General features: G+C 50.4%; 1 protein-coding gene across 1 annotated transcript; it reads left to right on the forward strand.

The window, feature by feature from the left end:
* The first annotated feature begins 10,351 nt into the window (after positions 1-10,351).
* LAMP1 (lysosomal associated membrane protein 1) lies at positions 10,352-27,753 on the forward strand. The gene is made up of 9 exons (XM_045482449.1): positions 10,352-10,685; positions 15,683-15,804; positions 17,623-17,842; positions 17,956-18,114; positions 24,461-24,648; positions 25,188-25,313; positions 26,068-26,134; positions 26,204-26,374; positions 26,798-27,753. The coding sequence occupies exons 1-9, from the start codon at positions 10,634-10,636 to the stop codon at positions 26,935-26,937; spliced, it is 1,245 nt and encodes a 414-aa protein (XP_045338405.1). The 5' UTR covers positions 10,352-10,633; the 3' UTR covers positions 26,938-27,753.

Consider the following 27,753-nt stretch of genomic DNA (forward strand, 5'->3'; position numbering starts at 1 on the left):
CATTCCTCCTAACTCTTTAGCGACTTAAACTTTGTGACCAGTACAGTGAACAGAGGAACCCAGCAGCAGGCCAGGCACGGTCACAGTCATCTCCCGGGAGATGGGCCATCGCGCCCTCCTCCACCGCAGACTGCACCCGGTGGGGCCGGCAGGCCGAGCAGACCGAGCAGATCACGCTCTCACAAATCAGGTGGCGTCTGTGTTGTTGCAGTGAGAGGCCAGCGTGGCAGAGCAAGTGGGACAGGGGAGACGAGGGCAGGGAAGGACACTTAGACGAGAGAGAAGCCGTGAAATGGGAAAGGAGGTGAGAGGATTTATGGATAAATGATTGCGTGCCCAGGAAATCTAAGAGAAACAACTAAAAAGCCGTGACCACAAAAAGAACAAAGCTTTTAACAGAACACAAAATTAACAGGAAAGTCATGATATAACAGAAGGTCACGTTTTCAGCAACAACAAAAAGTGACAACATGCCTCATAGCAAACAGAATATCCACATGAAAAGCATTTTCACATAACTGAGGAGCACAGAGAAAACCTGAGTGGGGAAAAGGAGTGGCTGTTCTCACATTTATCTGTGCAGCATCTGAATGTGCCACACTCCCCTCTACTTCAGAACACAAACGGGCGCCTGGGGGGCTCAGTCGGTTGAGCATCTCCGACTTCGGTTCGGGTCATGATCTCGCGGTCCGTGAGTTCGAGCCCCGCATCGGGCTCTGTGTGGACAGTTTGGGGCCTGGAGCCTGCTTCTGATTCTGTGTCTCCGTCTCTCTCTGCCCCTCCCCCACTCATGCTCTGTCTCTGTCTCAGAAATAAATAAACATTTAAAAAAACACAAACAGGGTGATTCTAAAGCTAAAATTGAGGGGCATCTGGGTGGTTCAGTGGGTTAAGCGTTGGACTTCGGCTCAGGTCATGATCTCACGGTTTGTGGGTTCGAGGCCCACGTTGGGCTCTGTGCTAACAGCTCGGAGCCTGGAGCCTGTTTGGATTCTCTCTCTGCCCCTCCCCAGCTCTTGCTCTGTCTCTCTCTCAAAATAAATAAACATTAAAAAATGGGGTTTTTTAAATTTTTTTTTTAGTGTTTCTTTTCGAGAGAGAAAAGTGTTTATGTGGGGGGAGGGTGGACGTGCTCTGGGTGAGCTTCACCACGATGTGGCAGCAGAGATGTGTGTGGGCAGCACATGCCCATTGCCATTTCCAGAAAGGAGAAAAGCCACAGCTGGAGGCAGGGTGGTCTCCGAGGGATCATTTTGAGAAAGTCGGTTCAGCAGCTTTGCAGGTGTCTGGGTATCATCCTGGGGAGGCCGGCCCCCTGAGCCAGGCGGGGGTGCCCCCAGGGTGGGCAGGAGAGGGCACAAGCCTGGGGTCAGCTCCAGAAGGGTGAAAAGTGTGAGTGTCTAGAGGTGGCTGGGCAAAGAGGGAGATGGGAGAGCCAGGACAGGGACCTGGAGAGAAGGTCCACCCCCTTGGCGTGTGCTCCAGAGAAGCTGGGATGCAAGGAGCAGGGCAGCTGGCCTGCAGGTGGCAGGGAGTGGGAGGGGGGCCCATGGTGAGGGGACCCAGGTGACAAGACGTCCAGCGGGTGCAGGGCTGCAGGAAAGCAGGGCCTGGGGCAGCGTTGAGGACAGTGGAGGTGCAGGAAGAGCCTCCAGGACAGGGAGGCCAAGTCCAGGTGCCTCCCAGCATCACCTGCAAGGGAGAGGAGCGAAGAGAGGAACCAAGAGGCCTGACGGGAAGAGCAGTGACCAGTGCTAGGGTCCAGGGGGCTTGGCTTGCCGGGAGGTGAGAAGGGGGCGGTCCAGGCGTCCCGGAGGTGGCCCCGGAGCCTCAGTTATGATGTGGGGTGACAGTCGCAGCGAACTAACTTACGAGCACATTTCTGACTTTGAGACACCTATACTGTCGACCCGACAGAGTCCACTGCCTGGTGATATGCTGCTCACTGCATTGGCCTTGATAGAATTCCCAAGTGGCTTGTGTGTCAGTGGGGGTGTGAGTGGGTCAGCGTGAGGGGGAGTGAGTGTGCAGGAGCGGGAGAGCAAGTGTGAGCTCAAGTGGGTGTGTGAGAGTGAGCTTGAGCAAGTTGCAGGGAAGCAAGCGTGAACTCAAGCGAGTGTGCGGGAGAGCAAGTGTGAACTTAAGTGGGTGTGCAAGAGGGTGAGCTCCAGTGAGTGTGCGGGAGAGCAAGTGTGAGTTCAAGTGGGTTGTGAGAGAGCAAGTGTGAGTTCAATGAGTGTGCGGGAGAGCAAGCATGAACTCAAGCGGGCATGCAGGTGTGCAGGGGAGCAGGTGTGCATGGGAGCAAGTGTGAGCTTGAGTGAGTGTACAGGGGAGCAAGTGTGAGTTCAAGCGAGTGTGCAGGGTAGTGGGTATACAGGAGAACAAGTGTGTGGGAGTTCAAGTGGGCGTGCGGGGGAGCGAGTGTGCCAAGGAACCAAGGAGGAAAGTTTGAGGAAAGAAATGGCCAGTCTTTGTGTTAGTAACCAGGGGCCATTGCAGGTGGTGCAGGGCGGTGGCGGTGGCAGTGGCGGTGGCGGGGGGTGGGGGGGGGGTGTGGGATGAAGGCAGGGGCAAGGCAAGGGCGAGGCAAGGTTTCATCTGGATGAGGAAATGAGCAGAGGAAAGGGCTCAAGAGGGGAGAGAGGGGTCAAGCCTAGGGGCACGTGCATGTGTGTGTATGTGTATTTGTATGTTTGTGTGCATGTTTGTGTGTGTATACACGTTTGTATATATGTATGTGTTTGTATATTTGTGTGTGTGCGTGTTTGTGTGTATACACACGTGTGTTTATGTATGTGTATTTGTGTGTGCATGGGTGTGTTCTTGCTAGAACAGGCCATAATGTAAAAGTAGGTACAGGTGGGGATAAAGGCAAAGCAACAGGCTGCAAAGCTGGGGAGACTTTTAAGGGTTTCTGTTACCAGTGATGCAGGAATCAAGGTCAGTTCCTTAGAAAGCAGAGATGTTGCATTTGACAGTGGACATGGTGTGCTGGGTCTGCTTCTCAGTGATGGAATGTTCTCAAGGCACCAGAGTCAATGGAGAGATATAGTTAAAGGCTGCAGGGTTTTTTTAATTTTTTTTTTTTACATTCATTTATTTTTGAGAGACAGAGTGTGAGCAGGGGAGGGGCAGAGAGAGAGGGAGACACAGAGTCTGGAGCAGGCTCCAGACTCTGAGCTGTCAGCGCAGGGCCTACACGGGGTTCGAACCCATGAACTGTGAGATCATGACCTGAGCTGAAGTCAGACACGTAACCGACTGAGCCACCCAGGTGCCCTGGCTGCAGTTCTGAAGTCAGATGCGCCAGGGGCTAAAGCCTGGCTCTGTCACGATCTGGGTGCCCCTACGAAAATTACTTAAATTCTCTAAACTTGGTTTTCTTATATTTTATAAGGAGTTAAGGTGCTTATTATTAGCTCATGGGGTTGTTGTGAGTTGAAGCATACAAATGTATTCCTAACTTGTACCCCTCCCACAAAAGGGCACGTCGGTGCACATCACAGATTTGCAGTGCAGTTCTCGGTTAGGAGAGACCTCCAGCATAAATCTGAAATCTGCCCACAGGAGGGCAGGAAAGTAAGGGGAGGGAATAAAGAGCAGAAATAAGAAAGATGAGACAGACACCCCCAGATAGAGAATTAAAACCAAGGTCCACATCATCCACTAGACACACACTTTAAATACAAAAACATGAAAACCAATCAGGAAAGCACTCCTCAGTGGTCACACGAACACCAAGTAGACCTTGGGACAAGGAGTATTCCCAGAGAGGAAGAGGCTGTTTCATAGAGAAAGGAGGCACTCATCAGATTTAACCCTGAATGTACCGGGCTCTTGTGACAGCATCAGAACGCATGGAGCAGAACCTGACGGAGCTGGAAAGAGCAAGCAGAGACACAGACAAATCCATGAGTTCAGTCGGAGGCTTCAGAATTCTCTCGTACCTGACGAACAGGAAAAACACAGACCCACCTTATGGATAATTACACGATACTACACCCGACAGCAGCACATTCTTTCCAGTGCTTGGGGACATGCGTCAAGGTAGGCATACAGGGAGACATCAAACAAGTCTCATGCTTAAAAGGCGTGAAATTCTACAGAATATGTCTTCTGACCACAATGGAATTAAATTAGAAATCTTAAGAAATAATACTAAATAAAAATTCAAAATCTAACAGGAAGAGCACTGTTAATAACTAAATGCTTGGAAATTAAGCAACACACTCTTTCTTTGAAGATATTAAGTAATCTCTGGACCTAACATGGGGCCCAAACTTAACAACCCTGTGGGGAAACAAAACAACTTACAACACTGAGATCAAGAGTCACACATTCCTCCGACTGAGCCAGCCCCAGCTGGCTTCTAAATAAATACGCCAGTAATTCTAAGATAAAGTAAGTAAATGATACACTTTTAAATAAATAACCCATGAGTCAAAACCCACAAGGAAAATTGGAAGATATTTTGAATGAATAGGAAAATACAACATATAAAAGTGTACAAAATACTGCTAAAGAGATGCCTACGGGGAAATTGACGGCTTCAAATGCTTCCATTAGAAAGAGGAGAAGTTTAAATACAGTGATGTAAGCATCTACCTTCAAAATCCAGAAACAGAAGAGCAACTTAAAACCAAAGTAAATAGATGGAAGGAAATAGTACAAGTAGACATCAAAGAAATGGAAAATGGACAGAGGAATCAATAAAATCCAAAGGGGTTTGTTCATTTGAGAAGGCCAACAGAATGGAAGAGCCTTTAGCTGGACCAGTTAAAGACAGAGGTTAACAAACGTTATTATCAACACCAGCAATGAAAGGGCATGGTGACAGATCCTAGGGAGAACGTCGCAGGTCGGTTTATGCCAGTGAATTCTACAACTTAGAAATGAAATTCACAAATTATCCAAGTGGACACAGGAAGAAACAGAATAATGGAACTTATAGTTTAAAATCTTTCCACAAAGAAAACCCCAGGAACAGAGAGTGTACTGGTGAATTCTATTAAACCTTCAAGGAAGAAGTAACACCAATCTTACATAGCCTTTCAAAAACCAGGAGAGAATACCTCACACCTATTTTTGAGTCCAGCATTACCCCAATACAAAAACCAGACAAGAAACTTATAGACCAAATATTAGCAATTTGAGTCCAGCAATGTATAAAATCAATACACCAAAACCTAGTGTAATTTTCCTCAGAAGTAGAAGGTTGATTGAACATTTGAAAATCTAAGAAGAAATAAAAACATATAATCATCTCAATAGAAGAAGCATTTGATGAAGTTTAACACTGTTGATTTAAAAAACAACACTTAGCAAACTAGGAATAGAAACGAACTTCCTCACATTTACTAGAGATTTAAGTTAACATTATGCTACATGGCAACAGACTGCAAGCTTTGGCCTGGAGGCTGGGACAAGGCTGGGGTGGAGGTCTTAGCCACTGCACCAAGACAGGAAAAAGAAAGAAAACTCATAGAGATGGGAGGGAGTTAGTAGTCTTTATCCACACGACATGATCATGGGGGTAGAACGAATCAAATCTACAAAACTGCTACCAGAGCTAATGAGCCAATTTAGCAAAGTCACAAGAGGTCGCTAAACAAAGGTCAACCGTATTTCTTTCCACATTCTAGCAACAACCAGAGAATGAAATTTAAAAGTACAGCCCCATTCACAGTAGCACCCAGAAATGTGTGGGATACAGAGAGAGAGATTACAGACTATGCACAAAGACATGTCCCCTGAAAATGAAAATAATTTAAAGGAGAGTAAAACAAACGAAGAGCCGCATCCGGTTGTTAACGCGTCCACTTTCTCCAAGGTGATAAGTACATTCGATGCCCGCCAAAATCCTTTATAGAAAATGGCAAACTCCTTTTAGAATGCCTACGAAATTCAAAGAGTCAACGCAACTTGTAAAAGAACAGCTGGAGAGCTTACTCTCCCGAACTCTGCCAGATCTTTTGTGAAGCTAGAGATGGAGGCACCGTGGCGTCATGCAGATGAACCGAACGCATCAGGAAATGCCCACCTGTATGCAACCACGTCACTTTCAACAAAGATGCCAACGTAACTTAATGGCTCAGAAAAGTCTTTTTATCAAATAGCTGTCATATATGGGGGGGGGGGGGGAGGAATGAACACCGATTTTTATCTCACACCTTGATCGTGGGCCCAATTGTAGAAGTTAAAACCATGAAACATTTAGAAGAAAACACAGGAGAAAATCATTAAGATGTTGGGAAATACAGATTTCTTAGAACACAAAAAACATGAAGCCTGAAGGAAATACTGACCATTTAGATTTTAATTAAATTTAAAGCTTACTTTTTGAAAGATACTATTAAGAAATATAATAGCAAGCCACATAATGGGAGAAAATATTTACAACATGTCGAAGTATTTCTATCCAGACTATATTAAAAAACAAACAGACACTTAGAACTCAAAAGCAATAAATCATTTTAACAAATTAGGACAAAGTTTGAACAGACACTAACCAGAGAAGATGGGTGAGTGGTTATGAGGTACATGGAAGGAACTTTTCATGGCAATAGTCCCCAGGAAAATGCAAACTAGTCACAATTAGTGACAATGATGCAGCTATCCTGATTGCTTTTAATTGTGAAGGCTGGTAATATCAAGCGTTGATAAGGATGTTACTGTTGATGTGAATATAGAATAGTGCCACTGCTTTGGAAAAGTATTCAATCGTTTCTTTTTTTTTTTTTTTTAATTTTTTTTTCAACGTTTATTTATTTTTGGGACAGAGAGAGACAGAGCATGAACGGGGGAGGGGCAGAGAGAGAGGGAGACACAGAATCGGAAACAGGCTCCAGGCTCTGAGCCATCAGCCCAGAGCCCGACGCGGGGCTCGAACTCACGGACCGCGAGATCGTGACCTGGCTGAAGTCGGACACTTAACCGACTGCGCCACCCAGGCGCCCCTCAATCGTTTCTTTTTAAACACAGACTCCCTTATGACCCAGCTTTTCCATTCTGAGGGATTTCCCAGGAGAAAGGAAAGTATCATCTGCCCAATGACACGGTTTTGAACAGTCATCACACTTTATTCGTAACAACACTGTCTTTCAGCAGGTGAATGGGTAAACAGGTGTCGTGCAGTGGAATCCACCCCATCCCCTCTGAGCAGGTCATGGGGTAACATGTGTTGAAGTATCTTTGTGTTGCTTTCAGTTCCCGTTCTGTCTCCCACCATTAGTAAAAGGCTCTGGTTAGCCACATCTCATTTCTCAAACTAGCACAGGCCCTAGTTAGCACCACCCCAGACCCCAGCGCCCACAGACAGCAACAGGTGAGTATGTCACTGGGAACATGAGCATACCTGAACTTTCACAATTACTCCTGCTCCAAATGACTTGGAACTGTTTTGAGTTAATCTGCTTTCCAAGGAAGTAACGTTTGGTTCTTTTTTATGCGAGTTCCTTTTTCATAGCTCTCTAAACGGAAGACTGCCTTGGTTTAAGTACTTCAAGGAATCTGTGGAAAGGAAGTTGTCAGAGATGTACACAAGACACGTATAGATATTCTCAATGGCATGATTTATTTTGAGAGAGAAAATGAACAGGTGGGGAGGGGCAGAGAGAGAGGGAAAGAGAGAGTCCCAAGCAGGCTCTGTGCTGTCAGCATGGAGCCCGATTCGGGGCTCGAACTCATGAACCGTGAGATCATGACCTGAGCCAAAATCAAGAGTCGGACGCTTGGGGCGCCTGGGTGGCGCAGTCGGTTAAGCGTCTGACTTCAGCCAGGTCACGATCTCGCGGTCCGTGAGTTCGAGCCCCGCGTCGGGCTCTGGGCTGATGGCTCAGAGCCTGGAGCCTGTTTCCGATTCTGTGTCTCCCTCTCTCTCTGCCCCTCCCCCGTTCATGCTCTGTCTCTCTCTGTCCCCAAAATAAATAAACGTTGAAAAAAAAAATTAAAAAAAAAAAAGAGTCGGACACTTAATTGACTGAGCCACCTAATGCACCTCAATGGCATTATTTTTCTAAATAAGTTATTTTATTTTAGAGAGCACATGCACACGTGCGACCGGTGAAGAGGGGCAAAGGACGAGAATCTTGATCTCAGTACCCTGGGATCATGACCTGAGCTGAAATCAAGAGTTGGACACTCAGCCAACTGAGCCACCCAGACACTACTCGTGGCATTATTTTAAACACCAAGAAAGTAAAGGCAGTCTAAGTGCCTTAAAAGAGAGGACTGATTTTCACAAGTGCTGGGTGAGAGGGGGTCTCGATTCTTTCTCCACGCAATAGCACACATTTCACTTGAAAGCTTATGGTTTTCTATTTTTCTGACATGTTATTCATTCACTTATTCTGTAAACTTACAGTCTTACACTTTTCAGCCACAATTTACTTGGCTTTTGTATAATTAATAAACCAAAAGTAAAAGTTCTTGCTGTAAACGGGCAAGAGAAGTGGGAAAGAGAAGTGAAAAATCTTGTCCCCAGGTAGTAAAGCACAGGAGGTGGCACAGACCCAGCTCTCACTGTGAGCGGCCCCGCAGAGAGCGCCTCCTCCTTGCAGGCCCAGTGCTGGGAAACCTTACTATTCTGCAAGTGACTGCCAGCCAGTTCGTGGGCAAAGAAAAAATGATGGAGAACTTGAGTGAAACAGAAATACAAGCAAATGCTCCAGCTGACGTGACCAGGCAATAGAAAATGTTATGCCCTTTAACGGTCGCTGGCGGGGGTATAAACTGCCAATATGTACTACACACCATTGCTTTTTACCTAGTAAATTTGTTCTGTTTATTTCAGTGACTATCCATCTCATGTGTCTTTTTTTTTTTTTTTAATGTTTATTTTTGAGAGACAGAGACAGTGTGAGCAGGGGAGGGGCAGAGGGAGAGGGGGAGACACAGAATCGGAAGCAGGCTCCAGGCTTCAAGCTGTCAGCACAGAGCCCAACGCGGGGCTTGAACTCACAGACCGTGAGATCACGACCTGAGCGGAAGGCAGACACTTAGCCAGCTGAGCCACCCAGACACCCCTCATGTCTTTCAACACATGGCAGCTCCAGCCTCACTGGGTTCGTCCTCACGTTCCCCTTATTTGTAAGTTCTTCCACAGTGCGAAACCTGCAAAGCATCTACTTAATGTGTTTAACACCCTAAAACAGAGTATTTTAAGAACTGCTAACTCCTACCCCTGCGAACATTAATAAAGGGAAACCTTGTTTAGAACGGAGGCCGGGTCGGGAGGGGACTGCCTGGGGGGAACGCGCATGCCCAGCCACTGTCCTCAAGTGCAGATCTAACAGGAAGTCTGATTATATGTTAGAAGCTGAGAGGAAGGGAAGCTGGACAGAAATGACAACAAGGAAGAACACAAAATTTGCGAAAAGGAAACAAACATTAAGAACTAAGGTGGAAAGCCACCAGAATCAAGGACTGTTCGGTAGAGTGACCGGCAGTAATCAACACACCTACACTGAAGAGGCTCCAGGAACATTCCAGAGGTGGTGAGTTGGGGAGATCTCAGTGAAGCCACAGGACAGGAGAGGAAGGAAGGAGCTGGGAAACTGGGTGTCTGAGTAACTGTACCAGCCAAGGTGGGGGGAGATAAAGGGAGGGGTGCCAGAGCTCCAGAAGGCAGTGAAAGACAAGACCCAGGGAGCCTTTAGGCAACCAGGGAAAGGTGCCTTTACACTCAGGCAATAAGGAGTGAGGCAGAAAGGTATTTCCGGAAGGTTCTAGAAGCACAAAGACTCGGATTTCCTTTGCCGTGGCACGTGGGGATATAGGCAACACCAGCGTTTCCGAACGTTCTAGATAAATGGTGCCCCCCTCCACGCCCCGTTCCGACACATCCTTCAGGAGGGCGTCACAGCTGGCAATCACTGTATAGCCTCTGAACCCCATTCCTCCAAGATTTCGTCTAGCCCTAAGTTCCGCACTCTGAGTTGTTTACAAAAACCGGTTTTGGTTTGTTTCAAATGTGAACTGTGACATGCGGTACACGTGTTCCACCCCTCCCCACCCTCGTCCCCCCACTTCGGCCTCTTCAAGCGTCAGTCCACCAGAGGAGCCCCGCGGCCAGAGTGCCCCACGCCACGAGAGAGGAGCACGTTAGCATTGCGGTCCTTGAGGAAACCCGCAGCCAGCGCGGGCCTCCCTGCGTCCCTGGGGCCCGGGGCGTCTCGGGTCGCGCGCCTCGGCAGAAAGCCGCCCTTCTCCGGGGTGACCGTCGTCGCCTCCCTCGGCGGACGCCTCGCCGGGGGCGGAGCCGGGGAGCTGCCTCCCCACGCGCTCGCGGCGAGCACTTTCGGCTTCAAGTGGCCCAGAGGCCGGGGTGCGCGTCACGTGGCGCCACGGTCACGTGCCCACAGGTCACGTGCGAGGCCGGTTCCAACCCAGGGGAAGACGCCGTGCCCTCTCGCTCTCGCGAGATCCGCGGGGGTCACGTGACGGTGCGGGCGCGGCGCGGCCTCACGTGACGGGCGCCGCCGGCCGAAGGGTCTCCTTCCAGCCGCGGGCGCCGCAGCGGCCGGGCTTCTGGACCCCGGGACCCTCCCCCGCCCTCACGCCGGCCCCCGGCCCGCCCGCGGCCCAACCGCCCTCGACCCGCTCGGCTCCGGCCTCGGCAGCCCTCGCGCCCATGGCGGCCCTCGGCGGCGCCCGGCGGCGGCCTCTGTTCCTGCTGCTGCTCGGTGAGGGGCCGGGGACGCCGGGGCAGGGAGGGGGGCCGTGGATTTGGGTCCCCGGGGACGCGGGGCGGGGGTACCCGGCGGCCGCGGACGATACGGGGCGGAGCCGGCTGGGTGGGTAGCGGGCCCGCGAGTCGTCCCCGCCCCGGCGGAGGTCGGCACTTGGGGGCCGGCCTGGAGCCCTCTGGCCGCTGCCTGAGGAGTTGGGTCGAGATGTCAGCTGAGGGCCACCGAGCTCGTTCTCCGGGTGTTAGGGTGGAACTAAGTGGCTTGTGGGTTTCGGGACGGCTGTGGTTTAGCCACGGAGGACCGAGTGAAGCTGTGCAGCCCGAGGCGGCGGTACCTGCGTGGTCCCTCTGTCCCCCGCCCCCCGGGGGATACGGCTCCTACCGAGGAGGGAGGAGGGCGGCGTGTTGGTCCGGACGCTCAGAATACGTCTTTTGTGCTTTAACTTTGCCCTTCTGGGACGGCTGCGAGTGCTGTCCCCTGCGCTGCTTTGCTGTGAACTTCAGGTTCGGGTGACATTTGGGAGCGCCCGCAGCGGGTACAGTGCGAGGTCGGCGGCCCCAAGCCGCGGCCGCACAATGGCAGTATTGTTTTCTAGCGAGTGGTCGGTCGTCAGGAGCGCTGCCTCCGTTCCCGAGTCAAAGCGCGGGACCCCATCAGTGCGGATCTCAGAGCGGTCGGCGGGCGCTCGGTGTGCGATTGACTGAGTTTTGTTCTCGTTTTCTGGTCTCATGAGAAAGAGGAATGTGCGCCGTCTCCTAAATCTGCGCAGATGCCCTTGGTGAACCTGTCTGCGGTGCCACACCCTTTCACCCCGCTCCCAGTTCACAGGGGAAGATCATCCGAAAGGCAGAGTTTGAAATATCCGGAAGACAATTCCCGGAGCTCACGCGAGCTCACACGATGTGGATGCACGTTACAGTACACACCTGCCCGTGGGTTCTGGAAATAGGTCTTTTTCTACTGTAAATTGTGCGCCTGTGAATGGGTGGATTTGGGTGTCACCTGTTTGCCTGTTGTGTAAAGTGAGTTCTCTGAGCTGCGTGAATAGCCACCAGGGGTGACCTTATTCCCTCGGTGCACCCTAAGCTGCCCTCCGTGGCAGTGTAGCTACAAGAGGAGTTGGTGGAACAGGTTTGGCGGTGTCGCCGGCAGCGTGTTCGGTATTAGAAGAGCTCGCCCTCAAAGGGAAGAGAAACCTCTTTAGTTCCCTGCGGGGCGGTAGCTGGGTGTACGTGTGGTTAACTTTCTAATCCCTATTCCACTGTATCTAAGTTTTATGTTCAGTTAAAATCCAACTTTTAGGAAAGGCGTATTAATTTGGATTTAGGTCTTTTTAAAATGATGCTTATTTTGATGTATAATTTTACCAAAAAACATATTTTCTGAAAGCATATTTCAAATTTCGAAATTACTAAATCCTCCTTCATTAATAATTAGACATTTCTTAAAGCTGCTTTTGTGTTTGAATACTTGGTAGAAAGCATAGACCAGGGTGAACTGAAACCGTCTGACACTTGAAATGAAGTGTAATTGCGTCATGGGACTCTAAACCACTGGTGTCAACTAGATGACTTCCTTCCCCTTACTCTAGTTAACATGACTGTTGATTGTGGAAGTTTGTTAGCTACTCGGGTTGGTGACCAAATTCTTAATGGTGTTTGAGACCAAAATGTCCGAGGCCTGTGATTTTGAACTTCTTTTGTTAGACACGTCCCAGGCAGTGTCCGTCCTCCCTTCTCTCTGCATCTGCGGGACGTGACTACATGCATGCATGGCGTGAGCTTTCACTGGAACGTCATTCCAGTCGTGCTGTGATGATGTTTCCACCTTGGGCCTCACATGTATTAAGTGCTCGGCACTTACCTAGACTCTGTTCTGTAGCGCTGGTCCCTAACCACACGTCCATGTCCACGCTTTAGAAGTGTCTGTGCTCATGGCCTGTCCCTCCAGGCTGTGATTCGGAGTGTGGGAAGGAACCTTGGTCTTCTTTACGTGCTTCCTTTAGTCATAGGTGGTTATGTGTCACTGATTAAAAAGAAAAATACTGGATTTAAAAGAATCAAGTAATGACAAACTAGGAAGTATTTCTTCTAAAAAGTTTAACGAAGAAATGTATTCACTTGTTCCTTTGGATGGCAGCTTCTTTTATTTCAAAAATGAGCATTTTGTCATTTGAAACGTATCCACTCAGCAAGTTTTGGCACTCAGTTCCCAATTGCTCAGCACTCCCTAGCTGTGTGACCTTAAGCAAGTTAGGTCCCTGTCCCTTAGTCTCCACAGCTGTGAAAGGGAATCGCAGTAGCGTTTACCTGTTAAGGTTGCCACGATAGTTGAATCAGCTGCAAAGTGCTTGGCGCAGGTCCTGGCACGTAACACGTGCATAACAAGTGCTTGTTAAGTGACATAACTTATTTGACATTTTCCGTCAGGTTCTGAGGGTTTAGTGACGAACTCGATGGGTGAGGTCTATATGGCTCTGTTTAAATACTGTCAGTGAGCATTAAAGGCAGTGCTATTGCCCTGTACTGTGTGCTGCGTGTGCACTGGCTCCTTTGATACTCCCATGACCCCGAGGGGTCAGCACGCTTGTTCTGGTCCGTGGGCGCATAAACCGAGGGCAGCGACTGCTGCCGGCCCCAGGTCACACAGCTAGTGAGTGGCGGAGTCTGCAACAGAACCAGACTCGCTTCCCACAGCTGTACTTGTGTCAGAAGGGGATTCCTACCGGTGAGGGTACCTTGAAGGAATAGGCTGAAGTTACTCATTTATGTGGTCCCCGGAGAAATGGTGGAGTCCGCACCTGTGTGCTGGATGGACCGCCACAGGCCAGGGAGCAAGCTTGTTAGAGGGCCACAGACAGCTTCTAACAGCACGCATAAGTTTTTCTTGTAAGTGTGCAATCTGATGCTCCCAGAGACGTTTTTCTCCGGACTAAAATTTGGCTTCTGGGGATAAGTTTCTTGTTTTAGTAATTGAAAGTTTCTGGCCCCTCCAGAATAATTGTGGATATCTAGTGTTGGTAAAACTTACTTTAAATTTGCTTGTGTAATACTTGTTTTACTTTGAAAGCTCATACCCTCAGCACATTTACTAAGTGAAAACGTTCTGTGACTGAAAAGTTATTTAACGTGAAATAGTTCCCAATGAAGTGCTTGGAGTCAGTAAAAGGGTGTTAATGACTTAAGGAACTAACTTCTGGAAAGGCAGCTTGGTTAGAACTACTGTGTGTGTGCTCCTGTAAGAGGCAGCCACCTGCCCTGTCTGTGGCATGCGTGGTCACACAGTAACTCCGGCAGCCAGGCCAGAACCACGGCCATGTGAGGGCATCTCAGGCCTGAGAGAGCCCTGGCGGCAGGGTTGGGGGGGGGGGGGGGCGGGTAGCAGCCGTGCGCTAGTGGTCTGGGTCAGCGTCCCTCACACACTTGCTTCTGCCCGCCGAGACTGCTTCCACCTTGCTGGCCTCTCTGAACCGCTGGTGCCCTTAACCCATCCCTCTCCAAAGGCACGGGGATGACTTCTCTGTTTTTAAAATCCTTCACTGAGTTAAAAACAAGCTGTGGAATTTTCTCTAGGTTTTACAATGGAAATTCATTTATCGGAGTTGCCTTTAGTGTAACCTGAGTTTTCAGGGGCATAGGTTAAGAATTTGCAAAATAGACAAAAACGGCACAGGTTCCTTGTTTGCCATAGGTTGCTGCTTTTTCCTGCAGCAGCTTCTCTGTGAACCTAGATTTTGGTGTTTCCCGTACCAGAAGAATTACGGGAAGGTATGTGGGGTTTCTGGCTACTTTTTGCTTTATGCTTGAATAGTAGTTGGCTTTAAAGATTTTATTTTGTGAAAGTCGCAAGAGTGTAATAAACTGGGTTCGTTAGGGTCATTTATTTTTCTGGGGGCAGGGATTTTAGAATGAATTAATTCTATTTAATTAATTAATTAATGATTAATCGAGTGTGTACTGAGTGAGTGTCTTCAAAATGTGCCTGTGTCACATGTATGCCTGGAGTGCTTGGAGTGTCGGGAAAAGGTGTGCAGGGACTGGCAGGCATGTCACTGGAGGGAGGGCACGTCACTTCTGACCCCCACGGCACCCAGTGCTGGCAGACTAGTTCTTGGTTTCAGAACTAGTGAAACCACCCATTTTTGTTGCAAGAACAGTGTACTAACATGTGGCTTGGGAAAATTACCTACTGCTCTACCACAGTGGTCAGATGACATTCACTGCTAAACCCATCAGAGCTATAGGACATCAAGAAGCCAGAGATGGCTCTGGCCCTGAGAATTTGAAGAGGAAATCGCTAGCCACCATCACTGTTGAGCTGGAGGGACCCGTGAGAGCTTCATTCTGTCCCTTCCTTTGGGGATGTGGCAGCCCTGCCTAGATGAGTTGACTGATGGCCTGACGTGCAGCCAAGTCTAGGTTCAGTTGAATCACTGGTTTTTAAGGATGTTTCTGAAACTTGGCGAAGGACTCGGATCTGTGAGTCTGTGGCTTTTCTTGCCACACCAGTGGTCCATGAGAAGTAACAAGAGATCTAACTTTAAATAGTTTAGGACCACAGCAAAAGATTCCCCAGTTCTCCCATGGGCTTCTGCGGAAGATCGGTATTCAGGTTGAGTTGTGCCTCCGGGACCCTGGTACATCTTCCAGAGACCCTCTGAGGACTGAGTGCAGAGCAGCATGTGCCTCGGTTGACCCGGAAATTGACAAGTGACCTCCCTGTCAGTACCCTGACATCAGGCATTAAAGAGCTGTTGGTCAGGTGGGCAGACTAACTAGTGGGTTTAGAGTTAACGTTTCCAGGATCCTATCTAGGAGGGACAGGAAAGACAGCCCAGCTGAACCCAGCCTCGGTAACCCACATCTCGATCTTGTAAGCAGCACAGTAGTATTTCCTAATAAAGTCCATTATTGCCACAGCTAGAGACCACAGAAGCGCCCAGTTGTATTTTCAAAACCTTGTTTGGATATTTCTGTCTTTCCTGGAGTTAGCAGGCCTCCTACATGGCACAGCGGCCACGTTTGTGGTGACGGACGGCAATGGGACGGCTTGCATCATGGCCAACTTCTCTGCTGCCTTCGTGACCAGCTATGATACCAGGAACGGTCCTACGGTAGGAAGCACCAGGGTCCTTCATGCAGAGTGTGGTGTGTGTGAAGATGTTTGTTATTATCGTTTCAAATAAATGTTTGAGAAATGACCTCACCGTAGCACAGTTCCCCTGTGCCGTAGTAGTATTCTCCTCCGCTCATCAGTAGCCTATGCTACTGTATATACTGAAGGTGCAGTCAGATATGTAAACCATTTTATGCCCTGCTCTTGCTGTTCTATGAATTTTTTTTAATGTTTATTTATTTGGGGGAGAGAGAGGGGAGGGGGCATGCAAGCAGGGGAGGGGCAGACAGCAGGACAGAGGATCTGAAGCAGGCTCCAGGCTGTCAGCACAGAGCCCAATGCAGGGCTCAAACCCACAGACTGTGAGATCATGACCTGAGCCTAAGTCAGACGCTCAACCGACTGAGCCACCCAGGCGCCCCCTGCTTTAACGGTTTTATATGAGTGTAATCCCCGTTTTCCTCACGATTACTTTTTGTGATCACAGTGCAGTGTTCTCTTATGTCGATCAGCCTCGTGTGTTGGAGCCTCTGCTGTTTTCTGTTTTCTGATGTACTTTCGTGCTCAGGGCACAGCGGTGTGAATACACTTTTCCTGATGTGTTGAATTTGCTTTGGATAAACCACTAGGCTCCAGGAATTGCATATAAACAGCTGAGCAATGCTGCAGGCTGTACTCGTCCAAAATGCCCCTCATTGTTTTCTTAAAATAACTTGCACTTCTACGGGATGAAAGGGTTTTTTGAATTTATTAGATTCCTAACAAGCTGCATCTGTATTTTGTCAGTTACCCACTAGTGGACATCATGCTTCTTTTTCACATTTACTCCTGTATGTATCTCTAAACCAAATTTTGTTTTTAGTTCTTTGTTGAAACCACCATTTTTCCTTGCCCACCTCACAGGGCAGTGGTGGGGCCCCTGGACTTTGTGCCAGGTGCTCAGGCCCCATCTGGCCTCCACATAAACATGGTCACATTCCAGACCAGAGAGAAACGGGCAGGCTCCATCCCGCAGGAGTGTCTCAAGTTACAGAGACTTGTCCAAACACTTTTGTTGTCCTTGCTACATTACTTGTTTTGTGTTTGGATTTTTAAAATATCATTTGGACATATATTATGTTACACAAATGGGATTCCCCACGTGCTGTTATGTGCCTTACTCTTCTCCACCGTGTTGGTCTCTGTCACCTCACAGAGTTCTGTCGTCTTAGGAGCAACTTATCCGCGGCTCACTTAGCCGGTCCTGCTCATTTCCGGGGTCACCCGGTGGTTCTGTAGTTTTGTCTATAATGGTAAATTCAAACAGTTCTGCAGCAAACATCTTTTTCTCTGTTTAAAGAGACTTTAAGTGCAGTCGACACCCGATGTTACATTAGCTTCAGGTGTGCAATTTAGGATTTGACAAGTTTGTTCCTTATGCTGACTACACATGTAGCTACCGTGGGTCCCATGAAGAGACATACTCTTTAAGCATTTTTATAGCACACGAGTAGTGATGGTTTTCTCAAATATAAATACATAGCTCACTTGAAGGCTAATATGAATTATTTCAGTTAACCAAGATCACTTTAGTTTAAAAATGCTACAAATTAAAATTATGTTAATTGTCCGCTTTGTCTTACACTTGAATTATTTCTCAGACTGTACTGACACATAATCCTGACTTTACTATGTTTTTATCGATGTCGGAGGTGAATGTGCTCACTGCAGCCTCTGAGGTGGGGGGCTGATGTCCCTCTTCCTGAAGGTCTTCCTTGGTGCATCTGAATCGCTTTAGTGGCTTGCGTTCTGACTGGGTGTGTGTCCTTTGTTCTAGAATGTGACCTTCGACCTACCACCTGATGCAGCAGTGTTAAACAGCAGCAGCTCCTGTGGTAAAGAGAACGCGTCTGCCCCCAGTCTCGTGATTGCTTTTGGAAGAGGACATAGACTGACCCTCAATTTCACAAGAAATGCAACCCGTTACAGTGTTCAGCTGATGGGTTTTATTTATAACTTGTCTGACACACAGATTTTCCCCAACGCAAGCTCCAAGGGTAAGAACCCAAACCGACCAGTTACAAAGTTAAGAAAATCGGGTTGGAGAGGGCCTAAAGTTTTAACTAAGTACTTCACATAGTTAAAAATTGATTTTTTTTTTTAAATACAGAAATCAAGACTGTGGAGTCTGCCACTGACATCAGGGCAGACATAAATAAAAAATACAGATGTGTGAGCAACAACCAGATCCACATGCACAACGTCACTGTCACGCTCCATGATGCCACCATCCAGGCGTACCTTGCCAGCAGTAGCTTTAGCAAGGAAGGTAGGACACTGCCTGTGGCCCTGGTGCCCAGGCCCAGCTCAGTGCGTGCAAGCGTGGCTGTGAGCCTGTGCCTGAGGAAGATGTGTGTGAGTAAGCATTTGTGCAGTGGGGGACTGGGTGCACCTCACACCTTTGAACTGCCCACCAAACATGTTTTCATCTTGAAAGGAGGTGATCTCTTTAGGTGAGGTAGGACAAACACTGATTTTAAAAGGGTAAAAGGGAAAAGCAGTTGAAACTCTCTATGTATTCCTTTGTTGGGAAGCTAATGAGGTCAGGGTCACAGAATCTTCCAGTTCAAGCCAGCTGTCTTTTCACCAAGACCTAGGCTTACCTCTGTCCAGTTTGACGGGCCCGGGGGTGGATGGCAGAAGGACCTGAATGCCTTTCTGGGCAGGTTGGCGGGAGGTGAGGGGCGGGGGGCGGTCATGACTCCTCAGGGAGGCACCTGCCAGCTCAGCTCCACTGGTGGGCTCTGGGGTCCGACAGACAGGGCTCCAGACCCCTCCTAGCTCTGTGGTCTTGGGTAAGGTAGTCAGTCTCTTGTCTCCTCCCCTTGTAGAGTAAAAATAATAGTCTGTTTTAGGAGGTTCTTAGAGTTAAAAAGGAAATTTATACGTGGTGTTTATGTCAGTGCCTGGCTGAGAGTAAATACTGAGGAGTGTTATCGTTCAACTAGGACTGAAGAAAGTTCTCTTCCCCAGTCCTGCCAGTCAGCTCACAGATCACTGTTATTTTCCAGAAGGGTGAGGGGCTTGGTTGTCTTAGAGAACTTGCCTGTCCTTTTCGGTGTTTAGCCGTGCTTTTGTGAGCCTTCAATTTCAGCGGCCCCAGCAGTGTGGCTGGAACACTCAGGTGACTGCTGGCTGCGTGGCTGATTTGCACTGAGTTACTGGTGCTGATGGGCCCAATGGGCCGGCCGGGCCACTGTGTGGTTGGGTACAGCCCTCCTGAGAGGCATCCGTGCCCTCTGCAAGGCCCTGTGCAGCCCACCTCCGCTTCTGTGTAGCCAGGAAGCTAAACGTGGTTTTTCCGTGCTTATCAGTTTAAGGTTAAAAGGAGTCGAACATTTCACAACACATGAAAATTACATGAAAGTCAAGCTTCAGTGTCCATAACTAAAGTTTCCTTGGAACATAGCCTCATTTATTCGTATACCTGTTTCTATGGCTGCTTTTGCATTCACACTGGCACAACCGGATGTGCACAGACACCAGACAGCCACAAAGTCTAGAACGTTTGCTGTCTGTAACTGGGAAGACACAACCAGCAGCAATACACAGGGCACAAAGGTAGGTCTGTGTGAGCTGGAGCAGCTCTGGAGGAGACCGGCGGGACCAGCCCTCTCTAGTACCCCCCTTGTGTGGCGAGCTGTGTGTGTGTGTGCACATGCACACGTGCACAGGCCAGGTGTGCACGCTAGCACCCACCTCCCCGAGTAGGGGAGGGACTGCGGGGGGTGGGGAAGTTACAGCCATGCTAAGTGCTTCAGCAGCTGACGCTCACAGATAGGAGTCTCCAAGCAGCTGGGTTTCGTCTCCAGCAGAACACCTCAGTCTTCTCCCTCTGGCCTCGAGCAGAAGGGAAGAGCAAAAACTGTCAGAGGCATTGGGAAATGATAGTGCAGTGACCTCACTACCATCTGGGCCTCAGGGTGGCTGTAGAGGATAGCTCCTCACTTTCATAACTTGTTTTCTTCTGCTTGGAAAGCTTCTGAGCACAGAGATGGGCCTGTCCTGTCTGACTTCTCTGAGCAGTGTGGTGCCCAGAACAGGGCTCCATCTTCTGGCCTAAGATCAGATTGTGACAGTACGGAAATGCTAATCTTTTTTAAGGTTTATCACTGTTTTAAAATTGTGTTTATCTTTTGGAAGAGGTTTAGGTTCACGGAGTTCCCCAACCCCCGTCCCCACGCGCACACAGCCCCTCACCATCAGCTCCCCACGCGCACACAGCCCCTCGCCGTCAGCTCCCCACACGTTGCTTTCCTAGTGGAGGAATGTCTGTGTGTGACTCCACGGGGGAAAGATGCATTCAGTGAAGCGGTCCCTACACCTGAGACCCAGCCACCGACCCCCATCCTCAGAGGCTCCCGCCCCAGCCCCTACACAGTCACCTGGGGGCTTGGCCTTCTGCCCTGGTGGTGGGTCACTCTGAACCTGCTATGGGCAGTCACCCGTTGTGTCCTGTGAGTTGTTGGTCCGAAGCTTGGTCACTAAGCTCACCCTCAGTCCCCACCTCCTCTTGTGTTCGTGGTTGTCCCTCTCACCAAAGCTTGCTTTCATGTTATGTTAAATCTGCCTCTACGGATACGTCTGTGCTTTGGAAAGGAATCTTGCTGCTTTTTAAAGACACTAGGGCACTCTCAGGAAATCTGCTGGGAAGAGGAGGGATAAGAGGTGTCCTGGAGTTACACAGAATATCGTGTACAAGTTGGCACATCCCTGTGGCAGGCTGGAGGGTGTGGTGAGGTCACGGCATGTCTGCGTAGTGTTCCCTGGACAGGAAGGAGTCCTCATAGGGCTTTTGGGCTCCTGTCACTATCAGGTAACATCGTCTGTAATTCCTCTGATCAGTCTTTACTTGGAGTGATAAGAAATGAAGTCTGCAAAAAACAAATCCATGCCCCAAGCTCCAGGGACTGCTCCCCACTCCCTCTACCCTGCCACAAACGTGTACACACCACCCACCCACCCCCTGTGACTTCTTATTTCGTGGGATGTGGTCCTCCAGTGGCCTAGGTCCAGGCCCAGTGATTGGGGGAGTTCTCAGAGCAACCACGTGGGCAGGGAGGGGCTCCAGAATGGGCTTTCGCTCTGTGGGCAGGAGCCGAGCTGTCCCCAGAAATACTTCAGCAGACCCTGAACAGCACCAGTGTGAGCTGTGTGGGTCCACTCACACATGGATGTTTCCAGTAAACGCAGTACAAAACTGTAAATGTCTTCTTGTGATTGTTTTTTTCTGCCTTCACTGTAAGAACACATGATATGTGTTAATAGACTGTGTTACTGCTAAGGCTTCTGGTCAGCAGTGGAGTTTTAATAATTAAGGTTTTGGGGAGTCCAAAGTTAACATGGATTTTCATCCATGGGGGTCAGCGTTGTTGAAGGGTCAGCTGGAGTTGCTGACGTGACCTGAGCTGTGCTCGAAGCCCAGCTGTGCACTTTGACTCAACCAGCTGTGATCTTGGGGTCTGGTCTGTAGAGAGCCCCCCGGCCTGCCAGCGGCTTGCTACGTCCACTTTTGTCTGTTGTGCTGTTTCTGACGCGGTTTGCAATCAGAGGGACCCGTGTATCCCCCTCCAAGCAGGAGATTTGTTGTAACTGAGCACACATGCTACATGGCAGCATCATTCACATTTAAAATACTTGGTTTCTGTTAAAATTGAGCCATTTGTTTTTTTTATCTCCTTTTGTGCTAATTTCATTCCTCTGGTTCTTAGGTACTTTTTTTTTTTTTTCTGGGTCACTTAAATTGAAAGCTTCAGAGAAAAGGTTCCCTGTCAAATCAAATACGTTAAGTATATTTTATATTCTCGTCTGTTCTAGTCGTGGATTGACAATAAAGAACTGTTAAATAAACACGTTTTCAGAAATAGGTAAATTTTTGGCCACAAATGCCCCTGGAAAGTCAGAATGGGCTGCGGGGGTTGGCGCAGGCTTCTGTGGCCTCGCTCTTCTGTGCTGTCGTGGGGCCTTGGTTCCCCGTGCCCCTACCCGTGCACTACCCTGAGAAACACCAGGTACTGACACACCAGAGCTTCTGAGAAAGCACAAGGCCAGGCTGCTGGAGTTGGCTTCCCGTTTGGTTGACGGAGGCAGGTTCCGAGGACAGCCTCTCCCCAAGGTCTGTGAGGGGCACGTGGTCATCTCCGTGGAGCGGGCTGGGCACAGCCATCCCCGCAGGCTGAGGTGGAGCCGGTGAGCATGTCCACGCTGTGTCCCCGGGAATTGGATTTCCAGCCCCCGGCCCACGCAGACACCTGACTTTGATGGCTTGGCAGAGGATTCGTATTTATTTGTCTTTGTGCCTTCAAGATTTGATGTGTGGGCACTTGTGGCTGCCTCTGTGACTGTTAGAAGTTCAAAATAGGAACTTTTTACTATGGCTGGTCCCAAGCTTGCTTTCCACCCAGTTTGGCAACATTTCTCCCTTAGGAACAACAGCCAGGGGAGCTTCAAGTAAAGGAAAGGAGTAAAGTAAAGGAGTGCTAACGCCACTCTCCTCGCACTCCGTTGGAGACTCCTTGTAACTGTAGCACGCAGGCTCCTCAGGCTGGTCACTGGCAGATCCTTTGGGGGCCTCCAGAAGCTTCTGAAAATCCTGAGGAGGGGAGCCTTGGCGGGACATGCAGCCTGAGCTCTCCTGGGGTCCCCGGTCTTCCCAGGGCCGATTACACACGGGTCGCACTGAGCACACTTGAGTGCATCCTCCGCGTGCTTTCCTCGCTGCAGCGTCTGCCTGGGGGACAGGTTGTGCAGGGTGGGGCTCTCCGTCTGCATTTGGGAAGGGAGGGAAGGGGGCAGGCACTCGTCCTTACACTTGACTGTATCATTTGTGCTCCCAGGTGGACACTTCGCAGCCTGCCTTATGAGAACAGCAGGTCATGTGTGCAGGTGCTCGTCACTCTCCCCATGCATGCCGCGTGCCCATCTAGGCTGGGATTTGGAAGCCACCTTGTGTTGATGTGGTTTTGCACATTTAATGAGGTCCTGTTCTGTAACAGCTTGGAAAGCAGTGGTGAGGCTGTTCTTAAAGGTGTGGCTATGGCGTCAGCCTGCAGCCCCAGGGAGGAGGCGGGTAGTGTGGCCAGCACACCCTGGGTGGGGACCTCTCAGGCAGCTGTCCCTCCACCAAGAGCCCAGAGGCACACCCACACTATCGTGCCTTTTTTCCATCTTTACATTCTGTCTAGAAAAGCATTTGACTGTGTGTGATTGCGCTGTGTGAAGGCACACTGGGTGAGTGAACTTCCCAGAGGTGTGGCATCACTTCCATGTCACAGCCCTGCAGGGTGTCCTTTCCCATCTCTCCCCTGCCCCCCCCCCCAAGAGGAAATGGTGGCAAAGTTTCCTTTTAAAGTGGAGCAAGTTCCGGCAGCTTCCCCGTGGGCTCCACATCCACGGCACTGGGTATGGTGGGCCAGCTCCCACGGCCCAGGCCAGCTGAAGTGGGGAGAGGTGGGAGTTGGACAGAAATCGTGTGAATGCTGATCATCCACAGAAACAGGGCAGTAAGACAGAGGGCTTAACTTGGGGATGATGGTCTCCTGGAGGTGCTGTGGGTCTGGGTGTTTTAGGATGTTACGTGGGAGGCAGGTGTGTGTTCTGTATGCATCTGAGGGAGTGTTCATTTCTCTCTCTTGGTTCAGTCTGCCTTGATTTTGAATGTAAATTTTTGTTCTAAGCAATCATAGTAGGTCAAGTTCTGAGAGACGGAGACACTTAAACTCTTGGGCATGTCCTCTGGGGGCACTGTGTGCCCTCTCCCCTCCCCCCTCCCGTGTGCCCCCCTTCACTCCCCCTACCCTGCTGTGCTCCCCCCATGTGCCCTCTCCCCCCCCCCCCCACTATGTCCTCCTGCCAAGGCCTGTCCTGCCCCAACTTCCCTCACTCCTGGATTGTCATCCCTTTCTTAGGAATTTTCACTCACACTTCCTGGGCCTTCTGTCTCCAGGAGGGTGCAGGTGCCTGTACCCACCCCCCTTGCTCTGAATAGCTCAGAGCAGCTGGCTCACTGGACCTGGCTGGTCTCAGCTCCAGTCTTGTCCTGCAGGGACTGCCCCCTGACACTCATCCCTGTAAAGGCCTCCTGGGCTTCTCTCCCACGAGCCCCTTGCTGATGGCACTAGCTTTGTCCTGGTGTGTGCGTGCGTGCGTGTGTGTGTGTGTGTCCCGCCTGCATCTGTGGGACCTCCAGCACCATGCCTAGTGTGCAGCCTCACAGAGGGTCTTGAATTGTTGCCGTTTGAAGTGGTGTGTAGCTGACTGTCCCAGCAGCAGATGGGGTTCAGGTTGTGTTTACTTCAGTAGAAAGGTTTGTTCTGCAGAAGGGGACAGCTCTGTGAAGGCAGCATTGCCCAGAGGCTGAGCTGGAGGACACTCCAGGCAGAGCCGCGGTATGGTGGCAGGAGTGGGGATGGCCCCGTGGGACAGCAGGCTGCTGCCCCATAGTTGCGGAGGGGGGCTGGCATGCACTGTCCTTGGACAGGCCGAGAGATCCCGTTCTGCAGGTGTGGCCAGCTGAGAGACTGCTGGGGTTCACCGTGAGCCTGGGGTGGCCGAAGCTTCCGGTGGGTGGCCCTGAGGAACTAGGACTTTGCCTCCTTTCCCACTTGTCCCTCCAGAGACGCGCTGTGAGCAAGATGGGCCTTTCCCGACGACCCCACCGCCACCGCCTCCCCGCCCTTCACCATCCCCCACGCCAGAGAGCCCCTCCGTGCACAAGTACAACGTGAGCGGCGCCAATGGGACCTGCCTGCTGGCCAGCATGGGGCTACAGCTGAATGTCACCTACAGCAAGAGGGACAACACGGTAGGTTCGGCCCTGGGGACCCATCTCCGTGCGTCAGGGCGCTGGTGCATGTGCACACCTCTCATAAATCTGAGAGAGCGGGTTGTGAGGCCTGTCCTGTAATCAGCTTCTTGGCGCACACAGCCAGGCTGCTGTCTTCTGTATGGCCCGTGTCATTGGGACTTGCTCTACTGGACGAGTTTATCGGCCCCTAAGAGAATGTTAAATTCTGCTTAAACTTTTACCACCGCAACTTTTGTGTTCATTGTTACGCTTTTCCTTTGTCCCTGCTGGTGATGGGGGCTGTGGGCTGTGATAGGGAAGGTGCTTGTGGTGGGAGTGTAATGTCCTCGTGAAAGTAGCAACCAGGAGGAGCAGGGAAGATGGTTCTGGAACCCAGAAGTCTGCACTTTGGGTGTTTTCCTCCTCCTGGTTTTGGTTAAAATGATAGAAGCCTTGAAGTTCTCATTTTGAGGTCACTTTGGCTTTTCCAGAGCGTGGAGGACCCGAAATGGGGCGCGAAAAGGAACTTGGGTAACATGTCTGCTTTTCCTCCTCAGACCATCAGCAGACTGTTCAGCATCGACCCAAGCAACACGAGCGCCACGGGGAGCTGTGGCGCCCAGCTGGTGACCCTGGATCTCCGGAGCAGCCGCATCCACTCCTTGCTCTTCCAGTTTGGAATGGTGAGGGTTCGTGCCCGCGCCACCTCACGCCACAGCCCGCATCTGGCCATGGCTTCCCGCCATCGGCTCCCGCACACTATGCCCCAGCCCCACGGAGAATCAGTGAAGGTGCCAGAACCCACAGCTTTGCCCCAGTGAGGATGACGGAGTCTGTTTTCCCCACCTGCCTCTTCCATCAGTGCTTTGGACCCTCAGTCCCCCATTTTCGTTAAGGACATCTCCGTTGGTTTCCTTTATGCAGCAGGTGTCAGGGGGCACCTGCAGCGTGCCAACCATCGCTGTCCGTGCCCCACTGTGCTCAGCCCAGCCTCCGCCTCGGGCACTGCCCTCAGCCCTTCTTCCAGGGGCGACATCCTGGGTCCTGGGTCCTCTCTTCTTGTCCCCATCTGGGAAGCATAGAAACGCCCTCTGCCAGTGTTTATGATGCTGCAGATTAACAGTCTGGTTTCTCCTGATAAAGTTTACATTAACGTTCCTAAAGTGCCAACGTTTGGAAAAAGTTTGATTTTTTAGAACATGGCTCCTTCAGTCCCTATTTTAACAGAGTCTGATTGTGTAAAAAGGTCTAGGAGGACAAGTCAGCATCTGTGTTCTCGGGATTTATGCGATGCCTTTTATTACAGACTGCGTGTTCCACGGCCTCTTGCTGAAGCTAGAACTGCAGGAGTCAGATTTACTACCAGATGATCCTTTAGGTTTGATGGTAAACATGTGAGTTTGGCAAATGGTTAAGGATTATTTTCTTCTCTTTAAGGACCCAAATACTAGCCAGTTTTTCCTGCAAGGAATCCAGTTGAATATGACTGTCCCTGACGCCAGAGGTAAGGCCCCCACATCTCACCTGCCCGTGCAGGCGTCCCAGAGCACTCACTCTCAATGTGCCTTTGCAGACCCCACCTTCCAGGCGGACAACAGCTCTCTGAGGGCACTGCAGGCCACCATCGGGAATTCATACAAGTGTAACGCCGAGGAGCGCGTGGAGGTCACAGAGGCCTTTTCTGTCAATATATTCAAAGTGTGGGTCCAGGCTTTCCAGGTGCAAGGTGACAAGTTTGGGTCTGGTGAGTAGCATTGGGGGAGACTGCACGGGGTCTGCAGACTGCAGTTCTGTTTGGATATTTAATCATTTCTGGGTTGCAAGGACAGTTTATGGGGGTGGGGGTCCCCCTTTCCCAGTCTCAGAGATTTTTAGAGCAAACTCCCTTTCCCGCATCACCTTGCCTTTGGAAGACCCAGCAGCTCACAGATGCGAATCCAAGGCGCCATTTGCTCAAAGGTAGTCGTTTCATGGGATGGCGCCTGTCCTCCCGAGCCGTGAAGGCAGGAGGTGGGGTGTTGTGTCCGGAGGGCCCGGAGGTCCTGACTGTGTCCAAGCAGTAATTGATTAGAACCGAGCCAGGCTGGGGGGAGGGGGGGGAAAAGCCCGTGTGAGGTCTCGTGGGGACCGTGGCCGCGAGCATGGCCCCCTGCCCTGTGTCTCCTAGTGGAGGAGTGCCAGCTGGATGAGAACAGCATGCTGATCCCCATTGCCGTGGGCGGCGCCCTGGCGGGGCTGGTCCTCATCGTCCTCATTGCCTACCTCATCGGCAGGAAGAGGAGCCACGCGGGCTATCAGACGATCTAGCAGGGCCGCGACAGCTCGGGCCGGCCGCCACCTCCGGGCCTCTGCTCGTCCCCTGAGCTTAGGTTGGCGTGGAGGGCGGCACGCTTTCTTGCAAACTGATTTTCAAATCTGCTTTATCCGATGTGAAGTTCATCTTGCAACATTTACTATGCACAAGAGTATTGAAATGACGGTGTTAATTTTGCTAACTGGGTTAAATATTTTGCTAATGGTTAAAACGTTAATATTTACCAAAGTAGAACTTTCAGGTGGGAGGGAGGAGTGCTTCCCTACATGGGCACTGGCTCCACTATTACTTGGCTCTTTAAGATTCTGCTGTTGGCTTCTTCGTTCCTGACTGAGGTTGAGGCTTCGCCAAGGTGGGGTGCTTCCTGGTCTTAGGGCTGAGGAGGGCTGGCTACTTGTTAGGCTTGTGCTTCAGAAGATCTAGAAACAGAAGTACTCCAAAAGGTGAAAATCTGGAACGCTTAAATGAAGCTTTAGAAGCCAGGACGGGCCCGGCCCCCGCGGCGCACAGCTCGGTACTAGGGCACCGGCGCCCTCGCGGCATCGGGCCCTTCTGTCCTCTCCGCGCTCTGCCACTCAAGAGCTGGCACTTTTTTAAAATAGATAAATGGGTGTTATTTTTATTTACCTTTTTGTAAAGTGACTTTCAGTCTTCTGTTTGAGGTTCGGGGTGATCCTGTTCTGCACTCGTGTAAATACTGGGTGTCACGCTCTGCGCTACCCGCTTGCCGCTCGGGTGGCTGTGCACGGACGACCCTTCACGTCACGCGTTGCTGTAACAAATGCTAATAAAACATCTCTTTCTTTCTC

Source organism: Leopardus geoffroyi, chromosome A1 (assembly GCF_018350155.1).
Source record: "Leopardus geoffroyi isolate Oge1 chromosome A1, O.geoffroyi_Oge1_pat1.0, whole genome shotgun sequence".
In the NCBI taxonomy this organism is placed as follows: Eukaryota; Metazoa; Chordata; class Mammalia; order Carnivora; family Felidae; genus Leopardus; species Leopardus geoffroyi.